At 35.4% G+C, this 22982-nt stretch overlaps 1 protein-coding gene and 1 long non-coding RNA gene across 5 annotated transcripts in view; one reads left to right on the top strand and one right to left on the bottom strand.

The window, feature by feature from the left end:
* The window catches only part of LOC135221926 (uncharacterized), a 189201-nt gene extending 182699 nt beyond the window's left edge, over window positions 1-6502 (top strand). For both annotated transcript variants that reach the window (XR_010316124.1, XR_010316125.1), the window contains exon 4: window positions 5549-6502. This is a non-coding gene — a long non-coding RNA (uncharacterized LOC135221926). The remainder of the gene's footprint in view (window positions 1-5548) is intronic.
* The window catches only part of LOC135221922 (serine/threonine-protein kinase/endoribonuclease IRE1-like), a gene marked incomplete at its 3' end in the record, with an annotated part of 223076 nt that overhangs the window by 28594 nt on the left and 171500 nt on the right, over window positions 1-22982 (bottom strand). For 2 of the 3 annotated variants that reach the window (XM_064259946.1, XM_064259947.1), the window contains 5 exon segments: window positions 3390-3575; window positions 9390-9581; window positions 13548-13698; window positions 18536-18654; window positions 18787-18980. In XM_064259946.1, the coding sequence (XP_064116016.1) occupies window positions 3390-3575; window positions 9390-9581; window positions 13548-13698; window positions 18536-18654; window positions 18787-18980 (842 nt within the window). 3 annotated transcript variants of the gene reach the window in all.

Genomic DNA, 22982 nt, shown 5'->3' with positions numbered 1-22982 from the left:
TTGTCACCTGTTGGCATCTATAGCAAGACCACCAACTGTTGGTACATGCCTTCGCCAAAAGCGCAGATGGTCAGCAAGACAGCAGCATCACCTGTTGTTGGTAGCCGAACACTCCTGCTCATTCAGCTACTTGAAGGGCTCTTCCAACAATGTGGCCAATGCCCTCCCCAAAAACTCTTATTAACATCAAACAAACACCATCCAGATTGGGATATCATATCCCAAAATTGCATCAGCTTGGAAGGATGATGTGGACCTACAGTGAATATACATTGGGACAACCCATCCTTACATGGGGTGACCTATCTATCAACAACAGAGACGACCATCGCCTGCTAGACGAGTACCAGATGCCCTCACCCATACCTACTATTAGGACTGAGAAAGATAGCCATCAACACATCCCAAACCTGTTCCATCCATCAGGTGGATCAACTGCCTGAACCCCGTAACAGTGATACATCTAGTGGGGAATAAGGCGGACATGAAAAGTGGGCAAGAGAATGCCTCCCATGCCAAACCTGAAAAATAAGGAGACACACAGAGCCAGGGTACTGGTATCTCTTCACAATCATCGACCAAAATACCAGATAGCCAGAAACAACACCAGTAAGGCAGCAGACAGCAGCGAGTTGTGTGTGAGAGCTAATAGGCTGGGTCAGCAGGCATGGAGTACCGTAATACATAACGATTGATGGCAGAGCCAACTTCACCTCTGCCTTATGTTTGTTTATGGTGTTTTTATGTTGCATGGAACCAGTGGTTAATCAGCAACAGGACCCTCCGCCTTATGGAGCTCCCTCGCAGTCAGCCTCAGGATGAAACTCGTTCACACAACAGCATATAACCCAGAAGCAAACAGCAAGGTAATGAGTAAAGTACTTGAATAAGACATGGACGATGGCTGTACCACTCCCTCAAATTAGCACTCACCGCTAGATGTCACGGCGGGAGTTGGAGAAAGGAATGACAGGCACTCCCTGGTTATCGGCAGACTTGGTTAATGGTGGTTGTCTAGCGCCATAAAATTGGCGATTAATGGCGCCATAACGTTCCAAGTTCCAGTTATCAGCGCCATAAGGCCCCAATAATAGAGATATGGTGCTATAATATACCTAAATGAGGTGCCATTAACCAATATTGGCGCCATAAATCACCAAGTTTTGGTTAATGGTGGGTTTTGCTTGGAAGCACCCTGCCAAGAATGGAACCCCTGCCAAAATCCAGGGACTGCCTGTACTGTGGGTCTTGCTGAGACCATGAACAGCTCCGCACGCAGCACTGAATGCAACGCTGGCAGAAGCACTCTATGGATAAGCATTGGCAATACCGGCGGATGTTTTTTTAAAACCCGACAGAGAACCATTGGAAAACATCATGTTGGCAAAAACGACATACAATCGCCCAAAATTATGATAGTATGAGTGTAGCTTTAGAAGGTCTCACAAGCAACCTAACTACAAAAATGAATAGTATTTGCAAGATATCAAGAATATAGAGGAAATATTTCAAGCCTTCCTGATAAATCAGCTGCTCAGAACATTATGTAATACATCAACCACTTGAGAAAGACTTCATTCATAATGATCAAGAGGACTAAAATATTACAGTGGGGACTATACGTCACAATGTGTTTCTATTGTCAAAGTATGGTCACAGAAAAATATACCATGTTAAAGAGAAGAACAATCCAAGCTGCAGCAAATCATAAATGAAAGGAGTATAACTACAGTTAAAAAATTCATATACGTTACATGAAATTTCATGAACCTGATGTGAGGCATGTGGCAAATGAGAAATACTTCAAATGAAAAATGTTGAGAAACACTAAAGGAGCATTTTGAAAGGATCAGAAACAGAACTGACCATTGATATTGATTCAGGGAAGCTGTATATAAAATGTGATTCCTCATATGGATACAAATATGACATAAAAATTTAAATGATGATAGGATTAAGTGATAGTCTCAGCATTTGAATTATCAAAATTAAGGTGTTCAATTCAGTAGTTTCCAAGAGTACTTCAAAAATCTTTGAAAAATCTCCTGCAAGATTCTTTAAAATAGATGAAAACATTAGTTTCTAGTGACTGCTAAAAAAAAAAAAAATGTGTGATACAGAAAAATTAACATGAATTACCTGTTAAGGTTTGGCTGTGCAGTGTGTCTTTCTTTAATGGAATTGAACCATAAATAAAAAACATGACCAGTAAACATAGTAAAATAATCATAGTGCTTGTTCAAAGAAAATTTGAGAGATAAGCACTAAAATTTGTAGATAACAGGCAGCTTAAGATATAAACAGGTGTTTAATTTCTTATCATAAACTAAACTTTTCCAACAGCACTTCTAGTCCAAATTTACTGAATTGATTACATTCATCATATATTAATAAAATTCTTTAGGAGATAAGAAGGCAAAGATAGTGTTTTGTCTTGTGACTATATCATAAGCTTGCTCCCCCTTGCTCTTTCATAAACTAAGCCTTTAGAAAATTAATTTTGAATAAAAATCTATATTCGTTTTGTCATTAATAAAATAAATCTATTATAAGATATTGGAGGTAAAACAGTATTACATCTCATGATCAGATCATAAAATTATAAAAATCTGGCATGACCCCACCTCCTTTAGCCTGGATCTTGGAAGTTGTACTGAACTGTTAATGACCATGGCAATATAAATTATTTTAAGGTTCTGTCAAAGAAATTAAAGTGAATGCTAAAACATGTATCAGAATTCACGTTCATGTTGAATTTCATCACGTCAGTGAGTATAATGCAACATATATGCAGTATATAATTTGCATATGCAAATGGGTGCTGGAATGGGATTATTTCACCATATTCATGGCCTTACAGCAGTATGAAACATGGTACCTGTTGTATTTGTCACCCAACTGCATACTGTATTAGTAATGACCAAAGACACCCATGACAACCATTATGTAAAAATGTCAGCAGATGAATCTACTAAACCTGCTTATCCTTACCAAATATGCTTCCACAATTCTTAATTATACTACCTGCTCTTATTACCAAGCTGACACTTTTTGAAGTCTGCCAGCATCAGCTACGTCTACCTAAAAATTATCACCGTCATGACACAGAGAGCAGATCATTTACATATGAAAAAAAAAAGAGCCTAATCTCAGATGCTACTATATGAAGGTATGTACTGATAAGTGCAAAACCTGAAAACTGAGTAGCAATGGATGTTTTGGAAGTGAAAAACTGACATTGTGGCTATAATAAAAGAACTAACGCATATACTATGTCATATTACGTAAAACTGAAAAAATCATAAGGCAACATGTGATTAGCTTCAAGAGCTGCATAAAATAACTGTAATGGTATTTCAATCATGCAGAATATAGTACTATTAACTCACCTGAGAGAAACTGTACTGAGAATCATAATATTTTGAGAAAATTGGTTCACTCTTTACGCACAGCATTGCACACCAAGTATGGAGTAACAGTCTAGGAAAACGACTAGTCCAGTAGTAAATAAATTCATCTGGGATGCGACCAAAGACCATTCGGGCTTCTTCCTTTAGTTCTCTGTAGTGATTTCGCTGAAAATATATATACATTTTACTGCCTTGAAAATAATAGCAAATCAATTAAGATTGTTGTTTAGAAAACTTACTTATGGTAAATTAGGAAATGCAGGCAGCCCCTGGTTAACGTCGGCGGTTCTGTTCCTGGGCGAGTGTTGCTAACCAAAAATTGCTGATAACCAGAAATCAGTGCTAATTATGGTAATAAATGGCGTTTACGATGTCGTAAGTGCCACTAAACTGCTTATCAGTGGCGACAAACCACTTACTGGCACCAATAAACCATTTACTAACACCGTTAAACTGTTTACCGATGCCGAAAACCACTTGCCATCACCTAAAATCTGGCTAACAAAGTGCTGTAGAACCAGAGTACCATTAACCGATTCCACAGATAAGTAGGGGCTGCCTGTAATGAAAAATTCCTTCTTATGCACCCAAAACACCGAATGAAAGTCAGTGTGTCAGTAGTGGGATATGAAAGGTCCAGGGCTTACAAGATTCATCTCCCGAGAGGTCATATGTGGTGGCAAACCCATTGTTTCTTTCGCCCAGTAACTACCTCCCTCTACTGTTGACCCCTCCCCCTTATCCTCTGCGGACCCTAGCTCCAACCTAGAAAAGCAGTCCTTACATGATATCCCTCCCATTGACCCCATGTTGTTCTCAAAGGCTTACGAAAGCAGTCCACTTGAAAGTGCACTACGAGTGTGGGAGGCAGTATACGAAAGATATCGGGGTACAGTAAATTTGCTGTACTAGAAAGATTACTCGTTTCAATTATCATTCACTGCATTTACTCTCTTGTATCCTTATATCGAATGTTTTATTCTTATGTTCATATACAGTGTTCCCCCCGTATTGGCGGGGGATGGGTACCAGAACCCCTTGTGAATAGCTGGGAGTCCCCTATAAAAACGCTTCAAACTGCCTTTTTTGTTAGTTAAAACTCAAGAAAAACCAGCTAAAAATTTTTGTACCTGGTTTTTTTTAAGTTTTATGATGAAATTGATAAAAAAACAGGAATTTGTGGATATTTCTCATAGAAAAATACAGTGGATAGGAATTTCCTGCGAATAACAGGGGTATATGTTCCAGAGAGAAATCCACAAATACGTGAGTCCATGAATCCGGAGTCCACAAATACAGGAGGTTGATTGTACCATAAATATACCTCCCTAATAATAACAATATATGTTCATGTGTCACTAATGCTTCCTTATTGTAAGCATATCATAGAAATACTGTAATAATATGTTCATGTGTCATTAATGCCTCCTTAATGTATGCATATCATGGAAATACTGTAATTTTATTTTACCATTTTGGCATTACTATTGCTCCCAGGACAATCATTCACTCAGTTAGCCAGAGATAGTCTCAATATTTATATTTGAGTCACTTGTTTATTTTGTATCATTCCACAGGATTATGATGTCAGAACTTAATTATATTGGTGCCTGCTTTCACCCCCTGTTAGTTCAAGGTTAGAATTCCATAAATACAGGCAGTTCCCGGATTACGACGGGTTCGGCTTATGACGTTCCAAGGTTAAGGCGCTTTTCAGTTATATTCATCAGAAATTATTTCCAGGGTTAAGATGCCTACAACGCTCATCTGGCACAAGAAATATGACACCAAAAATGCAAAATAATCAATATTTGAAGGTTTATGGGATGAAAAAAGCAATAAGAATGCAGTTTACATAGTTTTCAATGCACCCAAAGCATTAAAAGTAAGTTTTTCTTACGATTTTTGATGATGTTCCGGCTTACGACAATTTTCGGGTTACAATGCGTCTCAAGAACGGAACCCCCGTCACAACCCGGGGACTATCTGTATACAAGAACAACGAGTGGTAGCAAGAACGACTGGTGGCAATATATTGGCCGGTTTGTGCACTATTACTTTAAATTGAAAAAAATTTCATTTTTTAAAAATATTTTTCTTACTTTTGTTAACAATAATAGGGTTTCTTTTCATTGCAGGACTGAGGTGGTGAGAGGGTTCACCTTGACAATATGTGAGGCTCAAATGTTTTGAAAGTGTTAAGCAAAGGCTTTAGAAAGTGAAAAGTGTAGTAAGTACAGGCAGTCCCTGGGTCATGTCAGGTTTGGGTTACATTATTCCGGACTTACAGTGCTTGCCTCACAGCGCTGTTAATTACGATTTTTTGGTACCGTTACCCACACTTACGGCGCTTATAGCACTGTAAGTGCTATTTGTTCCCATTATAATTATGATGCTTCAAGTTCAGCAATTTTTGGCTTACGGCAAGTCGCCAGGGACAGAACCCTGCCATTAACCAAGGGCTGCCTGTACCAGACATGGATGGTAGAAAGTTGTTAATATTAGCTCTAGCACATGCCTACTTCAATATTTAATGCCCCAGCCTGTGAAACCATATGACTGTTGGCTGATGTTTATGAAAACTGTAGTGCAGTGTTTTAAACTGTTGCTAAAACCTATTGTGCAGTCCAGTCTTTGAAAGGTCTTCTACTAAAATTTCCCACTTTAGACTGAGCTTATAAATTAAGTGGAAGAGTATGTAGTGGAAAGGCTTGAAATGAAGAAAAAGTGTTAAAAGTAAAATTTCACTGATAGTAATGACGACGACTGCCTTGTGACGTGTGCTTGATGAACACTGGATTCAATGCATTACATAACATTTAACTGGTTAGGCTTGATTTGAAGTACAGTTCTTATTTTAAAGCTGGACAGATTTTGTACTCCATAAATCAATCAAGCTTTACAAAGAAGGAAATGCCAATCTGGTCTTGCTGTGCATGGTTCACAGTATTTTGTTGTCACCATTTACACTACTAAAGTAGTACTCATAAAACTGTTGTAAAAATAATTTACGATGAAATTACCTTTGAGCTATCATAAATATGATGGCCACCATAGTTTAGGTAATACATTAATGACTGACTGTGTTCTTAGGTGGGTTAGCTACTGGTTAGGCAGGTTGGTTCAGTTAAGTACTATCTGTGCAAATTCAGAGCTAACCTGTACTGACTGTAATCTTTTGTAAATAAGCTAACACTAAATAAATCTTTTAGGTTAAATAGTGATTGTCTGATTTATTACCCAAAACTTCTGAAATAACAAATTTTCCAAGACAATTTGTATTTTTCATAGCTACAAACCTGAGGTCTTAACAATAGGATCATTTCTAGCGCCTAGATAGATCCAGTTAAAAAACAGATGAAAGCAAAGAATCTTGTGATATCTGGCAACGTATGCAAAGATCGGGTGAAGAATGGTCAAAGACCATTTGCCTACACCAACGCGTCAGTCTTTCCCAACTCAGGATGTCTTAACACACAGAGGGGCGGCTAGAGGTGGGCAGTATAATGTTAAGACCTCAGGTTTGTATCTATGAAAAATACACATTGTCTTAGAAAATTTGTCATTTGTTCTTACGCAAACAAACCTTCGGTCTTAACAATAGGATAGACTCATACTTGGAGGGAGGTACCTCCCAAGACATCCTAAACTGGCTGGGGGCCTACCCACCAGTCCAGCTTCCAGAAGAAATGACTTCTGGAGAGGGACTGGAGCCCGTTGAGAAGCTAGATAACTTGATATCTAACCACTAAGACCCTGAGTGACGTACAATGATATATGGGAGAACCAATGTATAGGGAACCAAAGAGAAACTTTGACTGTCCAATAGCAAACCAACACACCAGGGTTTGTACTACTCTCAACTCCTCCTTGCCAAGGAATAGAGCATATGCTACCAAATAGAGGGTTTGATATTTGTATATTAAGCGACCACACTATCAGTATGACTACCTTACTCACCTGTATCAGACCAGTCCAGCGAATGACGTGTCTATTCCTTAACCCACCCGAAGGAAGAAGGAAAGGTACAAGAGGAAGAAGGAGACCAGCCAACTCACTCATTCTCTCATCCACACAATCATCTTAGGTAAGATACAAAAGTGCCCTGTTAAGGGCAACTATGAGTTACACAAGTTCCTGTCAGATGAGCGACGCAAGGGCTCAATTATATATATATATATGGACTTTTAGTGAAGCTCAAGAACCAAGTAAACATCACACGTTGGAGGCTTGAGCTCTCTAGGAGAACTCGACTGCTCAAACCCCTTAACTAGCAAGGAAAGTTCCCAGGAAGAGATGTTGATACCTCTAAGGCGTAACACCAAACTCAGGGTCACCCTGTAGCCTCTAATAGCAGAAATGGACAAACGTTTCTCGTCTCTGAAGAAGGTTAAAAAGTCTGCTATTCACTGAATAGAGGTTGTGAGTGGAGAAAAACCCCATTTACGACACCAATCACAGTAGATCACCCATTTGCCTTGGTAAACCGTGGAGGTTGACTTTCTGAGACTGCTGGACATATGCCCTGCTGTTCTCTGAGAAAAGCCTCTCGCTCAGAGGAGATACTTGATAGCCTCCAACCGTGAAGAGACAAGGATTCTACTGACTGTTGGAACCTTTCCGCATGCGGCTGACACAGATGTCGCCAAGGGGGAATCTCCCTTGGAACTTATGACAACGACAGCAGATCTGGGAACCATTCTGCCTGAGGCCACAGAGGGGCTACCTAAGTCATCCTGAAACCCTGTGAACTCATTAGCCTGTTCAGAACTTGATGGATCAAATAAAATGGAGGGAAGGCATACACCTCCAGGTTGTCCCAGGGATGTTGCAATGCATCCTCTGCCAATGCTAAAGGATCTGGGACCACTGAACAAAATATCTCCAGCTTCCTGTTGAAGCGAGTCGCAAAAAGGTACAGCATGGGTCTCCCCCAAACCTGGAAAAGCTTGTCCGCTACCACTTGATGAAAGGACCACTCTGTGCATAGGATCTGATCCCGATGACTGAGTTTCTCTGCAACCACATTCCGTTTGCCTGGGATATACCTGGCTGAGAGCTCTAGAGCTCTACCGAATTGCTGACCGCCCACTGGTGAACTTCGATGGTCAAGGCGTGAAGTTGACGAGAAACCAGGCCTCCCTGTTTGTTAACATAGGCTACCACCATGGTGTTGTCCGACATGAGAACAGCAGAATATGCTCTGGCAGTTGGGCAAATGCAGGATTGTGCAATAGTAGTTTCAATACGGAAAGTAAAACAGGTTAGTAAACAGTGCTGCGGGTATAAAAGGTTGGTGGGTACCAGCTAGGAAACCTACTCATTCCAGGGCATTTCCTTTGTCTCTTGCGAGAACCCAAAGAAATTTCCGTTGGTGAAGCAAAATTCTCCATCTCGCAACATACACACACCTAGCAGATCACATCCACACTGAGATCACCCAAAGAGAGAAAAAAGGAAAATATGAATAAAATCGGGCAAACTAAACCAGCTTTAAAACAGATAGAAAGTAATCACATCCTATCTTAAAGGCGGTAGGAAAGTAACTGATGGGTCACGAGACGCCAAGGGCATTCTGGGAACTACAATGCCCCATGACCTGGTATAGATGCCAATAGTCCCTGGATCTCACAAGTTTGTTATTAATTCTACCGGTTTCCAGCTTGGCACTAGTATTATCCTAATGTTAAGACCGAAGGTTTGCTTTGTAACTGAACAACTAGCATGTCTTGGAACATGGCAACTATGACCTGGGCTCAATATGTATGATGGGTTTGCTATGAATGATTCATTATTGTTGCATCTCTCATGTTCCTTAATTATTAATGACAAAGCACAGGCAAACAATATTTGGAATGAAATCATTCATTTCAAATGGCAGTGAGGATACATACAGAGCATTTCAAATAAGAATGTGTGTATATTCCATATAACAATATAAAAGTAATTGAAATGACAAATCTCAGTCATGCCACTCACCTTGTTTCTTAATGCTCTTAAAAGATCTCTGACAGAATTTCCTTTGTAGTCTCTGAATCTACGTAAATCTTCGGCAATTATAGGATGCATATGCAGCCTCCAGTCACCTCTAACAACATCTATACCACAACGCTCAAGACACGTAACAACAAAACTGTTACAACCTTCCTTTTCAACACGATCACTAACATCCTTTGAAAAAAAAAATGTTCCAGTCATGTTTTATGCTCATGTATTGTTAAAATAAAAACATATTTTATACATTTTGATGTAATAAGTAATTATTCACTACCTTTCTTAAATTATATAGGAAAAATATTAAAACAAGAAATGCAGAAGGATGGAAGAAACGGAAGAACTCTTGGCGAGACTCTTATTTCTCTTTCAATCTGGTTAAAATGCACTCGTGTCAGCAGCTTGGTACTGACTTAATGCAACATGTCCATATAGCATTTTTAATATGTTGCAAAACTATTTTGGATTCCAACTGAAAGCTTTCTTAATCCTTAAGATCTAGACTAAAAAACATGGAGCACCTCAGACTGGGCAAACTTTGAGGTTGCCAACTTAAGAAAAAAAACATCAATGGAAAGAGGAAGAAATGCAAATGGACAAAGTACAGGCGGCCCTCGGTTAGTGGCAGGGGTTCCGTTCCTGGCCGCCGACGCTAAGTGATTTTTGACGCTAAGCGATTTTAAAGCTTACGGCCGCTGCACACCTCTTGAAATTCTAGACCAGTTAACAGTGCCCTAAATCAGTCAAACGGCACCTTAATCCAGCGATGATGCAATAAGTAAAATTATATTTATGCAGTATAGATCTATAGAATTTACTATACAGTACATTATATTATTCTAAATACTGTAAAGTGAAAAAAGCCTAGCTTTAATCCTTTGGGTGTCTAGAGTATGTAAAGATATAATAAGGTTTTATACAGTGTACAGGTAGCAGTAGTGTTCAAGTTATGATAATTCGTCTTACAATAATCCGATTTTATGAGAGACCAAATTACAATAGCCTAACTTTATCCCATCTTCTAGTTACATAAGTTCAAAAACAGCAATAGAGAATTATGAAAGTATGGTTTTAACGTTATACTCGTTACATAAACTTGTACAGCCATGAACAACCGAATGTGAAATGACTTTTTTTTTCTAAGTACAACCGTATTGGATAACATCAGTTTGGCTTGTATTTCAATCATCGTACTACAGTACACTATTACCGTAGTTGTTATAAATGGCGTTATGTATAGAATAGAACTGAGATATCTTAATGTAATAATATTATTCGCTATAGATCAAAGATCAATATAGATAAAAAATCAATCAGGAAATATACTGTTAAATTTAAACTAGTTATAGCTGAAGCTGAGAAAACTGTTCAAGCAGCTAATGACTATTATCGTGCATCAGCAACAAGTATAAAACTCCAGTAAACGTCTGCCATCAAACACAACCATAGATAAAATTGAGATAAAATAATTTTAATCAAAACTACTGTGCTTGAAAGAACACATTTTACTGTTGGTTTCACGCCGATATAAGATAACGTAAAGTTTGTATTACGATGATATAAAGGAAAATTGCGAACGGAATCACGTAATTTTTTTACGCAATAAACATACTGCCAACGTAATCTGTTAACGAAAAAAAAAGTTCACAATCACAATGAGACATATTCAATTCATATTTCCACCTAAAAACATGTCGTATAAGGAAAAATAACCTTGTCTCATAAAAGTCAAGTATCTAGATATTCGTTTATGCCAACAAGAAGCAAGAAAATTCATGCAGAATTGCGTTAAATATGGCGAAACAAACCCGTGTTCGCCATCAGCTGATTTAAAACCAAAACATTGGCCGCTTCGCGGTATACTGGCTTAAATTTGCCGTAGTATTTTATAATACACTTATATGAGAATACATACAGTATTATTGGATACAGTGAAATAATATATAAGTTTTTAAAGGATTTATGGAAAAGATGCATAATTAATAAAATAACACCTTGCATTTTTCGGAACAGTGGCGGACAAGAACAAACATGAAAAAACATCCCCTGACAACATAGAGTGTAGTTACAAAGGCTGCCTTAATCTTATTTATGTACAAAAATAAAAATACCCTACACGTAATATAGTTTCATACACATTTTAAACATAAAAGCATAAACATTTACAAACTCGACACATTGATCGCTAAATATTTGCACTCTTTTCAACTCTATATTTTCGGAAGAGCGGCAGAAGGCAGCTTACAAGAATGAACATGAAAAAACCTCTTATATTTGATAACTTGAGGGGCAGTTTCAAAAGCTGCCTTTTCATCATATTTCTGCACAGAAATAAAAATACCCTATACGTAATACATTTTCATGAACATTTTAAACATAAAAGCATGAACATTTATAAAATCAACACATCAATCACTAATTTGCACTTTTTTCAACACAATATTTTCAGAAGAGCGGCAGGCGGCAGCTCACAATTAAGAACATGAAAAAACATCGTATTTAATAACGTGAAGGGCAGTTTCAAAAGCTGCCTTCGTATCATATTTCTGTGCAGAAATAAAAATACCTTATACGTAATACATTTTCTTACACATTTTAAACATAAAAGCATGAACATTTATAAATCAACACATCCATCCATAACTAAATTTGCACTTATGTTACTCGATATTATCGGCATAGAACAGCGTCAGAGGCAGATATTTTACCCTAATACCTATGTAATAACTCTCCATAAAATCTGTTAACATAATTTGCATAACCTTTACGGTCTGAATGGCATTTCTACAAATGTATGAACTTGTTAGACAACAGCGCTAGCGGCACTGTTAACTGAAAAATGTGCGGTAAAAATACCTTAAAATGCCTTATTTTTTTTATAAATATTTTTTAAGATAGCCGTAAAACCGATTCACCACTGAGCGATTGCGCCGTTAACCGCAGGCCACCTTTACTAATATTCTACAGCATTAACTTATGAAATATACAGAGAAAAAGGAAAAAAATACTATTTTCTTATAAAGCAATCATAACCTACTCTAAGCTGCTAATGGCACTGGAATGCGTGTGTGTGTTTTTGTTTAATGCAAACCAAAAGGAGTCTTAGTATATGCAATGAATTAACAACACAAAAAAAAAACACTCTTCCATTGGGTCTATTCCATACTTACTTAATGGTCACACACAATTCATCTTGTATTACTACTCCAAGTTACAGGCAATTAGTCACTGAATCAACATATCTCTTCTATTTCTTTTCAAAGAATTGTAGAATGTATACTTTTTCTGACACTGAAGGAGCTACCTAATCCCCCACCCTACATCTCTCTTGGCACAAGAAATGATCATTTGGATTACCAAAATGACCCTATTTATATGAATGAATTATATCATACTGCACATGAAGTACCTTTTCTATCAGTACTAAACACTACAAACAACTGACTAATTTAGAGTTTTCTATGACAAGATTTTAAAAATAAATTTGAAAGTATAATTGGGGGTATGAATCAACTGAGGACCCACAGTTTCTCTGCTAAGTAATCATGAAATAAAAAGCTAAAACTCAAATTCTAACAGAAGAGTATCATAAGTTAGTTCCTTAACAAATCATAAAGGACATTCAAAATTACAGTATAAATTCTTTACTATTCAACTTTCTCCAATAAAATTTTACAATCCCTATTATTAGTGACAAAACAATTGCTACAAAGTGTACTCAATTACCTAGTAAGGAAAATGTGGTTATTGTAATGAAAAATTGACTAAGCTTAATACAGGTAGTCCCCGCTTATCGGCAGGAGTTCCATTCCGATAAGCTTGATGTTAAGTGAAAATCACTATTAACCAAAACTCGGCCATTTATGGCACTTACGGTGCCCTTAACTGGAATGTGGCACCAAGACTGGTTAAAGGCACCTCTGTTAAGTATGTATTGGCACCATAACTCTATTATTGGCACCAATAACCGGAACTCGGTGCATTATGGCGCTGAAAATTGCTGATTTCATGGCACAAGACAAGCGAGGGGCCATGAAACCAGATCGCCATCAACCAAGGCCACTGATAACCGGGGAATGCCTGTATAAAAATGAGAAAAACCTAAGCAAATAAACACCCGAAAAGTTTCTGAAACTTGCTTACCTGGAAGAAACATAGTTCCCTCTCTCGTGTCCAGTAAAAGGGATGCTTTAATATGGCAGATATTGGCGGACGTTCCGAAGGTTTACTACTTAACATTTTTTCGATTAGAGTTTTTGATACAATGTGATGATCATCTTCAAGCTCTTGCAATCTGTAATAAAGAAGAAAAATTGTTGAGAAAAGAAAAAAAAATTTATGGCCCTGAAACCCCACAAGCAATCATATTAAGCCCTCACTGCAGTCTGTAATGTATTTTTATAGCAGGAGACCACAAAATTAAAAATATGCCTACTGAAGACTACAAAAAATTTCAAATAATATATTTCCCACATGCATCAAAAAACAAAGCTTTTATTTTAGGTAAGCAATAGCAACTAACACATATAAGAACTGTTGCACAGTACTTTCTTCTTGTAAATAAGAAGAGCTGTTGTTATGCTGGGAGATACGTACCTGAATGGTGAATCCCATATTACACCTGCTACCCTGACTGTGAACATTCTTCATTCCTGATAGTTAGGACACAGAGTGGGGCCTTCCCATTTACATGTTGTAATAGCTAATCATCTTAAATTCCTGATGAGATCCTCATTAAGATATATACAATAAAAGAAAAAATATCATGCCTCAATAGCATAAGGATGGTTATTTTTGCATTTACTGTATCCAGTCACAGTTTACCTGTGGCATTGGTTACAGGCAATCTGGTTTTAAGACGCTTGTCTAGCAACGCCCCTAACTCTATTTTTGGCGCTGGTAGGCAGTTTATTGGTGTCGGTAAGCAGTTTGTCGGTACCGATCTCTGGGTAGCGACACTGATGAGCGGGTTATCAGTGCTATTATATTATCACCGATTTACGGTTAGCAGTTCTCAGCTGGGAACGGACCCCCCTCAGCCCCCGTTAACCAGGAACTGCCATTATCATCACTTTTAATATTCTTAAATATACAATATGTATTTTTCATGCAAAAACACCCTCAAAATTTTACCTATGATAAATATCAAGAAAGATACTACAGTAGTACCTCGAGATACGAAATTAATCCGTTCCGAGGCGCCCTTCGTATCTTGGTTTTCGTATCTTGGACCACATTTTACATGTAAAATGGCTAATCCGTTCCAAGCCCTCGAAAAACACCCCAGTAAATTATATTTCCAGGGCTAAAACACATGTTCTAGGGTTACAACGCCGATCCGACGGAAGAAATATGACTCCAAAAAGGCAAAATACTGTACATACTTGAGTAATATTCAACTGCATGTAATGTTCAACCCCCTTTTTACTGCATATATTAGGACTTCAGCATATGTCCCTTAGCAATAAGCCTAGCCTATGTTAGCGGTTGCTACTGTAGCCTAGTCTATGATTCTGACATCTAAACCTAAGAAGCTAAAAGCTTAGAATATGCCAATATAATGTATAAATAATCAGTATGTACTAATTTCAAATAATTATTATTTAATTTAATCATTAACTATAATACACAAACAAATAAAAAAAAAACCTTCCAATCGATTGTTTACATTCAGCTCTTACCGTCTTACGAGTACTGAACGAATGCCAAGCAATCACTTTTCCTAGGACACAGTAAGCCATAAATTTTCATTAGTATCTCTCTTCAACTAATGAAACTACCAAACAGTATAATAACCATTCATTTCTATTCTTTATTCTATCTTTACCTAATGGAGATACTGAGTTACTGACAGCTATAATGAAACATACGTAATATTAAAACAGAAGAAGAATTCTAAAAAATACGTATTTGTTGGCAGTCTAATTTATTTTATATTTTATGATATCTAATTCAAAAATTTTTTATTAAATGTATTGCATGTACTCATTTCAAATAATTATTAAGTACCATTAACATATAAACAAACAAAAAAAAAAAAAGCTTCCAAACTTCTGTTTACATCCAGCACTTACGAGTATTGAACAATCGCCAAGCAATCACTTTACACAGTAAGCCATAAATTTTCATTATCTCTCTTCAACTACTGAAACTACCAAACAGTAAAATAACATTCTATTTCTATTCTATTCTATCTTTACCTAATGTTTTTTTTATTAAATGTATTGCATGAATAAGTTTTTCAATTTACAGCATCCTTTTACCAATAGAATACATAAAGCACAAGGGGTAGATGCTGACCAATAGGAGAGCAGGATCTTATGGGGTGACTAGCATCAGGAACCAATGGGAGAGCGGGAGGATGGTGGCGAGTTTACTCAGCTGGCGGCGCAGGAGTTTTAAAATTGTTCTCGGTGGTCCGCGCGAATCTCGGGACTTTACAGCAACAACCTTTCATATCTTGAAAACTTTTCGTATGTAGAGCTGTAAAAAATTTTCGTATTTGCTTTCGTATCTCGAGTTTTTCGTAAGTTGAGCCTTTCGTATGTCGAGGTACCACTGTACTATGATAGTATAACATTTCAAAATTACTAAAGCACCTCCAAGACTTGCTCTTGTGATTCCTCAGACATGATTAATAGTAATTTTGGGCATTTTATGCTCATAAAACAAAAACTGTACTTGTTAGCCTGAACTTCAAGCTTTGCGGAGTTACAGAGTTATCTTATGATTGGTTTAACCTATTCTTGGTTTTACTTCAGTATGATGAGGATTACCTCAAGGTTGGTTTTTCTCTACCTCCTCAGACTTCTCTCTCTGAGTCCACCACAGTTGCCCTCCACAATACAGTATAACTATGAATCAAGTCCATAATTTTCTATTCTTGTCAACAGGATCATATGTACTGAACTTATATAGCATGCAACAATATCATCTTCTCATCCAACTCAGCAATTAGATATTGGTCATCCTGTTGCATGCTGAACCTCCTCCATGTTCTCAATACTGGCCCCAACACGCATACAGAAAGACAGGATGTCTGCCTACCCATAAAAAAAATGGCAATATGCATCCATGTAGTTTTGAGAGTAATCTCTCCGGTAAATTGTGGCTAAGCAGTCAACACTTCCAACAAACATCTTGGCTTAAGATTGATATAGAAAAGAAGCACTGAGCTCTCACACACAAACATTAGTACAGAAAGAGCAGTCCAGTCTGAGACTGGTCAGTTTACTTTTGAAATGACCTCCCTTAACCAAAACAAGGTGTTTTTTGATGTTGGCCTTCTTGTCAGTTCTTAGCAAAATCTTTGATAAATTAATTTCTAGTTTTATTTATTTATCTTCTGAACACTAAAAACACTAAGATATTTTTAGTTCCTTTCAGACTGCAATCTTCAAGGTTTTCATACGATCAGACTGTCATTCCAATTCAATTTATAATATGGCATAAGATGAGATACATTTCTAGCATATGCATTACTTGGCTCTGTGAATTCCACTTAGATGTCACTACAATTTCTAACTTTTACTCTCTAGGTCAACAAAGACATATAGTAACAAATTTTTAAAGAATGCAACTACAGGCAGTCCCCGGGTTATGACGGTCTCGGCTTATAACGTTCCGAGGTTACGCCGCTTTTCAATCATATTCATCAGAAATTATTTCCAGGGTTACGACGCCTACAAATGCTGATCTGGCAGATGAAATATGACACCAAAAATGCAAAATAATCCATATTTAAAGGTTTTTTTGATGAAAAATTCAATAAGAATGCAGTTTACATAGTTTTGAATGCACCTAAAGCATTAAAAGTATGGTTTTCTTAGGGTTTTTGACAATGTTCCGGCTTACGACGCGTCTCAAGAACGGAACCCCCGTCGTAACCCAGGGACTGCCTGTACATAATTTCCTCTTCATCAAACTCAGGAATTGAATCAGATAATTTTGGGAAAAAAAAAGCAAATTTGCTCCTGAATATATTCCAAAATGCTTTAATTAGGCTAGGAGAAAGGGAGGATATCAATCACAAATAAAAACAAAGATGGAAAATAGTCCTCTTAGATAAGTAGACATATATCAGTAAAGTTCAAGAACTTTTAAATGATGCAGAGACCTAAAATAATTAACGAAAGATCCCACAACTAATATTGCTGCCCAATTTAACAAATCAGTAAGAACCATAGGCCATAATAAGAAGAACATAGAATTATTAGTCGTTCAAGATAATCAACCCCTCTCTCCCCTATTTTTATGGCCTCCCAAAAACAGAGACGGGATTCCTCTATGCCCCATAATATCTAGCAGGGGTTTTTTCATGCGTAAATTGTCAAAATGGCTGGAGGACCTTTTATCACCCTTTCCTTAATAAACGCTCCAAGAAGAGGTCCATTGGAGGACGAAACTGTTGGGCATTTTCTGAGGCATACCTTTTTCATTTTCTTATGTGGAAGACAACTGAAAAGCCTTGATTATGGTTGTGTGTTTGTTCATTCACCATACACACTCAAAGGTGCACTCAGGAAAGCCCTGTGTGTGTGCATTTGTTCATCCCCTGTCCACCCTCAAAAGACACAACCAGGAAAGTGCTGGTTGCATATGTGTGTTCGTTTGTTCACCATCCACCTTCACAAGCTCAAACAGGAAAGCCTCAGTTATGCGTTTGGTTGTTCAATATCCAATATCTACAGCATCTTAGTGGATTATTAGCTAATGAAGAGAGGTCACTCTCTTGGACCTTTCAGTCCACCACCCAATAACCCCATCAAACTTGCTGGACTTTCCACTAAGCAAAAAATAACTTAACCACTTTCATCAGACAAAAGCAAGTCTGCTACGGAACAAAATTCACTATGTTGAGGTGCTACTGTATTCATTTCACACTTCACTCTGAACCCAAAAAAATGCTTTGTAAAGAAGTAATTTGTTCTTTCAATAATAAATAATAAGAATGAATGCTTTCCAATTTCACCTTTTCTATATAATTAAGCAAGGGAAATACCAAAATAAAATAATGATAACACACTTTTACACAGAGGAAATAAAAGGAAATAAAATGTATAGCTATTAGTGCTCCTTGGTGTGATTTCTCTGAATACTTTACAATGTATGAACATACAAAACATTCTTACATGTATCTGCCGGAGATAATGTTGGACTGTCGGTCCAAGACCGAGCCAAACGGATGCTTTCCTCTGGTGAGAACATAATAGTAGACACAGCCAAGGGAAAAGATGTCAACCTTGCAAGTCTGAAAATTATAGCATGTCTAAAACATCTGTAAACAATATAGTATATTTCCTTACTGCACAAATACATCTTTCTACTGTTTCCATCATCAAAATTCAGTCATTTACACAAAACATATCAATATACAACATACCGGTCGAGATGTGTTCAACATCATCTCTGGAGCAATCCAGCCTTCTGTTCCAGTGATTCCTGAACGTTTTGAAAATGACATTCGACCAGTTTCTAATCGCTTGCACAACCCAAAGTCAGATATCATGGCTCTCACTTCTCCTCTAGAATTTGGAGTTGAAAGCAGCACATTATGTGGCTTTATATCACGGTGAACTAACAAAGAAAAGGATGTAGTTAGTAACAGCACTGATGATTTTAAGTATTTACAAATAATGTATCATAGTAAAATTATTCATGGCATCATTATATAAACACAATGTTCTTTAAACATTATAAATACTTTTCAGTTATGAAGGTAAATTCTTAGAGTAAGGTAAAAATAAGAAAAAGAAAAAAAATTCTCTACACGGCACAGTTGTACTGTAACACTTAGAAAGAGATCTAATATTGCCTAATTTACATGTTCTATTATTACTATTATTATTATTATTAACCAGACTACTGAGTAAAAAATCTTACATCTCATAGGGATAGCCTAAAATGTTTGTAATAATAGAATTTAGTTTCACTTAATAACTTACAATTCTTTAATAATGATATAACTATCTAATTTAGTTTCACTTAATAACTTACAATTCTTTAATAATGATATAACTATCTAAACTGATAACGATTTAAACAAAATTTAATTTCTTTATTTATAAAACTTTGCATTTGCTGTCGTCTGATGCAGGAAAATCCTATTTTTGGTAGCCGCTGTGACACTGCATGCTAGGTCTGTGCTAAAGCAGTGTTCTCCCCAGTTCCATGCCTTTTTGCCCAGGAAAGTGGATGAGTTTCAGGACTTACATCTGCTACCAAAAAAGGTGTTTCATAAGTCACAACCTGTTTTCTGAAAGCGTAGCCAATGTTCGTCCTCAAGAGATTACAAAAGAAACTCACAAGTGATGAAATGGCTTAACCCCTAATACATAAATCCCAACAACCCAGATAAATGTTAGGTCCAAAGTATAGTCACAAAATATCAGCCATTTTCTTTATTTTTCATACCCATTGTAACAAGGTATAGGAAAAAAAGATGACCATCTTGAATGTTTGACATAACATCAAAGTAAACCTTGAGTGCTTGAACCAGGCATATTGTTTCATCTGAAATACTGAGCTCCTTCATCAGAAAAGGGGATTTTCCCTTTAAAGGGTTCCCATTTGCGGTCAGGAATGATAGGCCACGTGACAACAGTAAATTAAATCTAGGTGTATGAAATGTTATCCCCCCTTCTAAGAGAGTCCACTCCAAAGTGTTCAAGAAGACTGACTTATGGAGCATGCGAGTAATAGTTGTAGGGAGTCCACTAAACTGAGGGAATCACAGGAATCTAAGAACCTTATTCAGAGACCTAATAAAGGGAAGTCTTGGAGAAGCTGGCCTTTGCAGTGCAAAAGAATGGAGAAGGGAATTAACAATTTCTATATTAGAATTAATTCCAAAACCAAAACTCAAGAGTTCCAACAACAATACCTTGTATGCCATGATTGTTGTAATAGCAAGGAACTTGACCTCAACATATATATATATATATAGATATATAATTATATATATATATATATATATATATTATATATATATATATATCTATAATAGGTATAACATACTATTTATATATACTATATTATATATATATATATATATATATATATATATATATGTTAATATATATATATATATAGGATAATTTATCTAATATATATATATATATCTTATATATATATATAATTATTATGAAAATTATATATATATATATATATATCATACTATATATATATATATTATATATCTAATATATTATATATAGATCTTATAATATCTATATATATATATATATATGATATATATCTATATATATACGTTATATATATATATATATATATACTAAATTATAATATATATATTCTATATTCTATATATTATCTATATAGAATATATATATATATTATCTATATATCTATATATATATTATCCTGTATATATATTTCTTTTATATATATATATTATATCTATATATATATATATATATATATATATATATATATAATATGTATATATATAGTATATATATATATCCTATATATATATACCATAAATATTATATATATATCATATATATATATAATATATATATTATATATCTAGTATATATTTATATATATATATTATATATATATATTATATCTACTATATATATAATATATATTATTATATATATATACTATATTATATATATATATATATATATATATATAATATATATATATCTCTATATATTATCATTATAGATACACCTATCATTTACTATTCATTATATATATACTAATAGTATATACCTTAGATATATATATATCTTATAATAACTATTATATAATATATATAGTATACTATATATTCACATTCGGAAAATATCCTAATCATATATATTATATATATATAATTATATATTACCCCTTATATATAGCATCTATATCTATTATATATATCTCTAACTAATTATCTATTATATAAACCATACTAACTATATATTATATTACTATCTCTATACAGATACTATCTATATATATCTATATATTTATTATCTATATTATCTATATATATACGTATATATATATATATATATATATCATATAGATATTCTATATCTATATATATATATATCTATATATATATATATATTCTATATATCTAATAGTAAAGATATATATATATATTCTTATATCTATCTATATCTATTTATATTATATTATATATATATGTATATATATCTATATATCATATATATATATATCCATATATATATCTTATGATATATTTTATTTTATATTAGTACCATTACTATATTAATATAATTTATAATTATTAATTATTATATTATATAATTAAACATTCCTATATTATTCTATTTTTATATATATAATATATTATATATATATATATATATATATTATACCGGCCGTCCCCTGGGTTACGACGGGGGTTCCGTTCTTGAGACCCGTCGTAAGCCGAAAAATCGTCGTAAGCCGGAACGACGCTTGGAAATATGTCTTAAACTAATAAAAAGTTTATAAACCAAAAAAACCTTACTTGTAATCCTTTGGTTACACTACATGTTGTTTCCTGTAGTTTTATGTACAACCATAGGGTTATTTTCATAAAAGAATGCTGGTTCTTGAAGGTAAAAACTATTGTAATCCTCTGGTGACACTACATTCTTGAAGTTTTTATGTACAACCTGGAGTGATTTTGCCAAATCTTGAGGGCTACAAGAACAGCTGATTACTATTTACGTATCATATAGACTAATTAAAGTAAACGTATCTTTAAATAGGCTTATATATTAGTATCAACAAAACATTTCCTGCTATGAGTCAGAGGCCGTTTAATGAAACGAACACTTTTCTGTCCTATCTGTTCAGAAAATAAATGTTACGTCAATCCCCGAGACGGTGACCATTGTTGCCAAGGCGTCGCTCCTCGCTCTCATCGCCTCTCTCTCTCATTCACTCTCTCCATCGGTCGTCTCTCTCCCCAATCTAATCTCTCTCTCTCTCTCTCTCTCTCTCTGATCAAATTACACTGGAACTTTGACATACGATTGCCCTAATATACGAATGTTTTTGAGATACAACAGCAAAATTTGCGAAAATATAAGCTTTGATATACAACGAAATAATTTGAGATACGATTTTGCGATGAGTGTTAGTTGTATAGGCGACCGATAAATGGCGTTCAGTCTGTTTGTTTGTTGGTGCTGCATGTTAACACGTCGTTGTTTAGTTCGTTGTATTTGCGCCTATTTTTCGTGTTATTTTGTCTATTTTATTATTAACCATGGGTCTCAAAGCTAAAGACAAAGCAGGTGATAAGAAAAAACCCAAGAAAATGATTTCGATGGAAGCAAAACATGAAATTATAGCAAAGCATAAAACCTTCCAAAGGCATCACCATTATTTCTAACTACAAACTGATTAAAATAAAAACAAAAATAAAAATTAGTTTAGCAATGTTATTTCATTTGTGTTTATTACGTAGTTTATTATGTACATACGTAAATAAAAAGAGAACAAATCGTTCCCTGCCACCGCCCTTCCCTACCTCCTCCCCCTGCTGGCCTCACGTCATCTTTCGTTGTGGTAAGTAAAATTCCTTTCTTTTTTTTAATTGAT

This window comes from Macrobrachium nipponense, chromosome 3 (genome assembly GCF_015104395.2).
Source record: "Macrobrachium nipponense isolate FS-2020 chromosome 3, ASM1510439v2, whole genome shotgun sequence".
NCBI classification, from domain to species: domain Eukaryota; kingdom Metazoa; phylum Arthropoda; class Malacostraca; order Decapoda; family Palaemonidae; genus Macrobrachium; species Macrobrachium nipponense.
This window is presented reverse-complemented; position numbering and strand designations above follow the sequence as displayed.